Source organism: Nuphar pumila, chromosome 10, assembly GCF_984573655.1.
Source record: "Nuphar pumila chromosome 10, dmNupPumi1.hap1.1, whole genome shotgun sequence".
Lineage (NCBI taxonomy): Eukaryota > Viridiplantae > Streptophyta > Magnoliopsida > Nymphaeales > Nymphaeaceae > Nuphar > Nuphar pumila.
The window spans coordinates 38061372-38069012 of NC_143258.1; the positions used below are offsets into that span (position 1 = coordinate 38061372).

General features: G+C 34.3%; 1 protein-coding gene across 1 annotated transcript; it reads left to right on the plus strand.

Annotated features, from left to right (window-relative positions):
• Positions 1-6471: 6471 nt before the first annotated feature.
• LOC149826686 (Rubredoxin-like superfamily protein) lies at positions 6472-7425 on the plus strand. Its single transcript, XM_090018944.1, has one exon. It carries the CDS (start codon positions 6625-6627, stop codon positions 7255-7257), a length of 633 nt encoding a protein of 210 aa, XP_089875070.1. The 5' UTR covers positions 6472-6624; the 3' UTR covers positions 7258-7425.
• The last annotated feature ends 216 nt before the right edge of the window (positions 7426-7641 follow it).

Consider the following 7641-nt stretch of genomic DNA (forward strand, 5'->3'; position numbering starts at 1 on the left):
TTTTTTCATAGGAAATGACCTTCTTGTGTGACCTTGATTCTCATGGGACTGAAGAATGGATCTGAAAGAGACCATTACTGAAGAGACTATTTGGAACAAAATGCAACACAACATGGAAACACGATGTGTAAAATATTTTCAAAGCAAACAATAATTCAAGGGTACTGAAATCATCAGATTTTGATTGGTCCAAGAAGTCAGGGAGTCACCATTTTTTTTTTGTAATCCACAATTTGTAGCAGATTTCAACAGTGATTGTAGATCTATAAAACAACAAAATCTAGGAAAACTCCCAAAATGAATAGAGAAAGGAGAAAGCAATAGCTTTCAAATAATACTAAGATTGTTGAAAAATGACAAAAAGGACTAAGATACAACTTTGACAACGCTCCTAAAACAGACACTTGGGTGCCTATCCTGTCAGATCTAAGCTACTTTCTAGGCACTAGCGCTGGAAATCCAATGAAAAACTAAAAAGAACAAAAGAATTTAGAGAACCAGCTTTCCAACAATATCAAGATCACAAAAGAGTGATGTACGACTGGAGAGAAATGACTCCCAAAAGATAGATTGTCTGGTGGCCACAAACTGTAGTAAAAAAATCTGTCTTCATTTTTTAGCCGAGAAACGATGACCCTAGAGGAGTTTTCGGCTATGTAAAAAAAAAAACAAAGTTAGATCAAAACCTCATATTTCCAAAGGCTATAAAAACATAGGTTTTTGAAATATTTATGTTGATATAATCAAAATAAACAGAAAATAACACCAAAAGTATTTGTTTTCTAGATTCTCATGTTTTCTAGACATGTGAGAAGATTTGATTGTGATGTTTATGTGAATAGTATGTGTAATACATGACTCCCTTCACATTGTTTTATAAATACATGATTTTGATTGATTTTGAAGGCATATTCCATTGAGATATGAATTGTTTATAGTTTGAATAGCATGAAGTAATGTGTATTCATCTTGTTTGAGTATGATTACAACTGAACATGATTAGAAATATGTAAGTCTTTCTAGTTTGGGCTTATGGGGGCTTGAATCAGGAAAAAAAGTCTTATGTGTTTTAGTTATGGGTCAGTTGTAATGAGTTCTTTAATGTGTATGCTACCATAAATATTTTAATTAGGTTTGATATGATTTGAGAATTGAAAGGTCAAGATATTAATTGAAGTTATATCGATTTGATCGGCAAGGGTTTATGGGAGCTCTTATCGAAAAAATCGAGTTTAGGGCTTTGATTATATTTTGATGTTTTCTTTAAACTTTTCATAAATTCAGTTTTGAATCATATTTGATTTGATATAATATTTGTGATAGAGATAATAGCGAGATTGATTGTTCTTACACATGTTTCAATTGAGATTTGTGAACTTGTTAAATTATGGCAGTTTGATTATGTGATTTTTATGATAATCTGATTATGAGTATGACTGTAAATGCAAAGCATGTGAAAAATGAATATGAGCATGTTAATGTTGTTTCATATTGTCCATATATGCGGATGCAGGATGATGTATATGTGATATTGCTGCATGTTTATTTTGGAATATTGAAAATGATATGATACTGCATGAATGAATTGCTAAATAGCATGTTAACTTGTCTTATAATGCATGTTATGCTTTGATATGCAGTATTTGTGAATACATGCAAGAATGAAATCCCATAGGGTTTGATGGACACTTGGTGTGCTTAATGAAATTAAAATATTAATGGTTCTATAAGAGGAAACAATGAGATGGAAGTGCACTAGCCTAAATGGTAGTTGCCTGTGTTACCTATGGCTTAATTAAAAAGATACCCTATGATAGCCCTTCCAAGTATGCCTTGTTTCGTTGAGGTATGCTTAACCGATTACTTGACTATGATCTACCTTAGAGAGGGTAAAAGGTATGAAACTCCCTAGATATGTTGGTTTGAGCTTATGAGGGGCATTACCTCGTCGGTCCTCTAGCCAAAGAGGTTAGGGGGACCATGATTGTCACTTTGTCCTAGGTGGGCAGTTCTCTGATACTTCTGTAGAAGTGACTGATCATGATCATCGTTGTGGCATGAGCGTCACTCCCCCAAGTAGAATTCTCTAGGAAAAATCATTTCCTCTCATTGTGTGTGGGCTCCGTTCTTAGGGGTTACGACTCAAAGGGCTTCTCAGGCATAGTAAAATGCATAGCATAATAAACACCCAAGTTATCAGCCTGTTTCGGGTTGGTCTACGTCATACCCAGTAGACCAGGTAATTAAGATGAAACATAAAATACTTGCTCACATTACTTTACTGCACTTTGCTTTACTTTACTTTATGTTACTGCAAATTATTCTTATTTCCTGAAAGTTGATAAATTCATGCTCATTAATATATATCTTGTTCTCATCTGGAGTTGATGTTAGCATGCTTAAGATTATTATTCCATACTTGCTTATGAATTTTGAATTCATGAATAGCTTGTAGAAATTTTATATCTGCCTTGTTGATAGTTGATGCAACTTCTGAGATATTTATACCATGCAAGCTTTAGGTGTTGTATTTTACATTAGCTGTATGACTTTTACTGGGACTTTTAAAAGTCTCATTTTTTCAAAATAAAATGATTGTTCAGGAGATATGTGATGCTAGAGCGAGTGCAGGAGGCTGGAGGGGGTTGTGTACACTGATGTTTTTGATGAGCCCAAGGGCTTCTTGTTTTATTTAGATTTTAATATTTTTTGAATTGATAAAGGACTATTTAATTGGACATTTGATTATTAGTTTAATTCTAAATTTTAATTACTTTATGTGTAGTCAATTTCTATTCGGGTATGTGCGGGTAGTAGTTCTCATAATGTGTCCGAAGATTTAACCTAGAAACCAGTTTATAAAGTTGATTTCAAAAATCAATACTTTTTCGCTGTGTTTACGCACCTAATAATAACATAAGGATTTTGTCATTTAGATGCCTTAACTTCGAACCTTGTTCTACGAAGCTATCAAACGTTGGTGCATGCACAGGCTGACTCCCTAGATCTGGATTCGATTAAGGTGATGTCAATGCTGAAAAACTTAGATTAATGATTTCTGTTATGTAATGGTTCAATGAGATTCTTTAATGGATGGTTCCGTATTGGATCTGGTACTAGGAGGCTAAGACACTTTCGCGATTGCGCTCAGGCGGGCCGTCTAGTATATGAAATAATTAAAATGAGTCTGTTGATGAGACCATTGCATTATTATATTTTAGAAAAAAAATAAAGAAAAGAATATATTCAACCTTATATATAACAAAAAATTTCCTAGTATTTTTGGTTTAAAATCTGTTAGGCCGTTACATCCCACACCTCTAGAAGAGTCAACACAAGTTGGAAGGGCTAGAGTTAGTTGTTGAAAAGTCAAACCTAATTATCTTACTAAAATAAAATTAGAAAAAAATTAAATTAGTTAAAGAATTTGGAGTCTAGAAGTTAGAATTTTTTTAGAATTTACTCTTCTCCCCCCTCCACACGATTTTAGAGAGGGAGAGTCTAGATTAGATCAGCCCAGGGTTGGGAAGGGGATATAAATACTCCCTCCCACACGCCCCTCACATCTTTTAAGAAAAAAATCTCTTTTCTCTCTCTTCTTCTTTTTCTCCTTTGTGGTTTTTGTTTCCTATCTCCTCTAAAACATCTAGGAGGTCTGAAAAAGAGTTGTGTAGTCATTAAACCTGCATATACCTCATTGGTGGTGGTGGTGTAGAAGTCAGATTACTCGATCCCCTCATTCTACCCTAAAGATCTATCGATTCACAAGAAAGATTTACGTAGCTGATGATTCTTATGTACATGAAGCATGCATGTCCAGATTATTTTAGTTTTTAGCAGCATATATACATGTTTTGATTTGTTCTACATGTTTTTTTTGTTGAAGAAATAGTTTCTTCGGTTAAAAAATGATAAATAATAAGTTTTCCATAAAAATGATTTTGAGAAACATTCATAATTAGGGTTTTGTTGTTGTTTCATATTACATTCAATCATAGCATGATTTTGATGGTGTTATTTATGAGTTAATTCATATTATGTTAAATCAAATAAAAAACAATAAGATTTCAAAGGTTTTATGATTTTAAAAAGGTTTTTTATAAAAATATTTTCTCAGAAACTAAAATTTGTGATGTCTGATATATTATTCTTGACTAGTTTCAGACATAAATCAATATCTCTAGGAATATCAGGGAAAAATCTAAATAAAATAACTATGATGATCTACATATCTTGATCTTTAATTTATAATCTTGTTTCATCTGTTTTGGATTCGTATTGATGAAGATACACCAGTTTTAACATAGCCCAGTTTCTGGCTCTGGTTACAAGATTGTTTCAACTCATCTCTGATAAAAGATGTATACACCCTTGAAAAAAAACTCCAAATATTTTATAAAACTTTTGGGTGAATCTTAATACATAATAAAAACTGTGTAAAAAGGGTTTTATAAAAAAATATTTTATATAAATTACAAGAAATACATCAATCCAGTGAAAATCTTGTAGATTATAGATTCTGGAACGAAACTCTATTAGAATAGGGTTTCTGTAACAGATTTTTAATTGATTTTGTATTTATTATTTTTAAGATCTATTTATTGAGTTGTGTTCTTGATAGGTACAGGTAACCACGGTAAAAATCTCATGATTTTATATATGTTATGTGGTTTCTGACAGATTTTATAAAAATGGGTCAACATGGATCAGAATTTTCCTGAAGAGTTATACTTGTGTTTAAGTATTAATGTGTTAGGAACTTATGATTTTAATATATTTCTAACATGTATTGCATATTATCAGTGTTTATTAACCGTATTTCATCACAAATAATGTGTTAGACATGTAAGAAGATGTGAATGAAGGTTTATGCAAATTGTATGTGTAAGACATGAATCAATTTGTATTGTCTTGCAAATTAATTATTTTGATTGATTCCAAAGGCAATTACTTTTGTTATATTATTATTTTCAGCATATTAATTTGTTAAATCTCTAGATACATGCTTGATTTAATATATATCTGATGATTTCTTTATAATAGAATCAAGACTCTGATTTCTCAGAAATCGATTTTAGGTTTTTGAGTTTTTTATTTGATTTTGATGTTTCAAAAGGCATATGCCAATGAGATATGAATGTTTACAAGTTTTTACAACATGAATTGAATTAAGTAAAGTGTATTCATCTTGTTTAAGCATGATTACAACTGAACATAATTATAAACATGTGAGCTTTTTCACTTTGGGCTTATGGGGGCCTGAATAGGGAAAAAAGACTTATGTGCTTTTAGTTACGGACCAGTTATAGTAAATTCTTTAAGGTGTATGTCGGGTATGATTTGAGATCTGAAAAGTCAAGATATTAATTGGAGTCATACTGATTTTCTCGGTGAGGGTTTATAGGAGCTCTTATCGAGAAAGTTGGGTTTATGACTTTAATTATGTTTTGATATTTTTCCTAAACTTATTATAAATTTAATTTTAAATCATATTAGATTTGATATAAATATTTATGATAGAGATAAAGGTGAGTTTGCTTGCTTCTAGGTAAATTATGATTATGGTGTAGGGGTGCCCTGTTTCTAAGAAAGAAGGCTTCTACACATATGGTGATTGAAATTTGTGAATCTGTTCAATTATGGTAGTTTAATTATGTTATTCTATGATAAACTGATTATGAGCATGTTTGTAAGTATAAAACATGTGAAAAATGATTATGAGTGTTAATTTTATTGCATATTAGCCATATGTGCGAATGTAGAATGATATATATCTGTGATATTATTGTATGCATGTTCCTGAATATTGAAAATGTTATGATACTACATGAATAAATTGTTAATCCTCATGTTGACATGATTCCTTATTATGAGAATGATTTGAGATGCAGTATTTGAAAATGCATGCTGGATTGATATAAATTTCATAGGGTTGTATGAGCAGTTGGTGTGCTTGATGAATTAAGAAATTTATGGTTCCAAAAGAAAGAACATAGAGATGACAATCCTGTTCAGAAATTATTGGCGACTCAAATATCAATGGTTGACAAAACACATACTTTTGTGTTTTTAAAAAAACTTGTATTTCATCCAAAAGTTACGACCCAAAGTCAATTCTTATTAAATCGGCCATGCTGAATTCATCAATGAGTTCAGATTTTGATAAAAACAATTGCATCAATAACATTTAAGAGGATATGAAAATGGGGGATGACACAGGCGGTAAGTGGAACCGAACTCCGTCATAAGCTATCGCTGGAATCACACATAGGAACCTCAGGTTTGAAATACAAAACGTACCACGTCGAGCCTGTACCTACCAACAAAGCCATTTGTTCATCTTGGTGAGCGAGAGAAGCTGGAGTATTGAATTCAATATGGTCCCACTCCAGGGTCGTGTTACTCCCAGAAGTGCTTACCACCCCTCCTCCTTCCATGTGTAAACTACAAACAACCAACAACACACACCATCTTATCCAATTTATGGAATGAGAAAAAGAAGAGAGGCATATGCTCTCTCTCTAACCCGACATGACATAAGAGAAACTCAGAAGAGAAACCGAGGGAGCTCACTCAAATCTCTGGCTCCTGCAGACACTCTCCGAGAGCAAAATCCTACTGAAGATGGCGTTATCGGCAGGGGGGTCGACAACTCTCTATTTCCAACTCCACCCAATTGAATTCCTATCCTCAAGAACACCCCAACCAATTCTCCTGCCCTCCCTTTGCAAAAGAACCCATCTTCTCTCCCCGAAACCCCTTCCCCTCCGGAAGCAAATCCTCTGCATGTCCCTCAATATCCCCAAAGAAGACAAACCCATCTCGGAAAACCCCTCATCTCCCCCAGAATCCTCCGTCGATGCCGGAAAACCAGGCGAGACTCCGGCGACGGACGACGAAATTGAAATTGGGGAGGCGGCCCGACGAAGATTAGAGGAGAAATTCGCGGTCTTGAACACCGGAATCCATGAATGCAGGTCCTGCGGGTACAATTACGACGAGAAACTGGGGGATCCTTCGTACCCGATCCCGCCCGGGTTCGAATTCGCGAAGTTGCCCGACGATTGGAGATGCCCGACCTGCGGGGCGGCCAAGTCCTTCTTCAAGAACAAGAGCGTGGAGATCGCAGGGTTCGCGCAGAACCAGCAGTTTGGGCTCGGCGGCAACTCGTTAACGTCCGGCCAGAAGGCCGTGTTGATCTATGGAAGCTTGATCCTGTTCTTTATTCTCTTCCTCTCTGGATACTTCATTCAATGAAGAGGTATCTAACATTGGCAATGCCTTACTTGTACTTGGTTCTTGTCTTGTCTTTGTAATTTTTGGATAATACGACCTTGGTTGGTATATGATATTGTAAGATTGTTCTTTTCTATTAATGTATGTATTGAATTGAAGATCTTGCTCAACAGGTTTTGATTCTAACAATTAAGGGTGGTTAGTCTCCAATTCCGGTCTTGATTGGTTCCCAAGATTGAATTACCAAAGAAGGTAGTTATAAAGCCTCGATTATTTTCCAAGAATGTTTAGCCTGCAAGTGGAAACTGACTTCTCACGACTTGGTCAAGTGGGATTTTGGACTTCATCGATCTGATTGTTAGGAGCAGGATGTTCCTTTCTTATTCCAATGAGGAAGATTCCTTC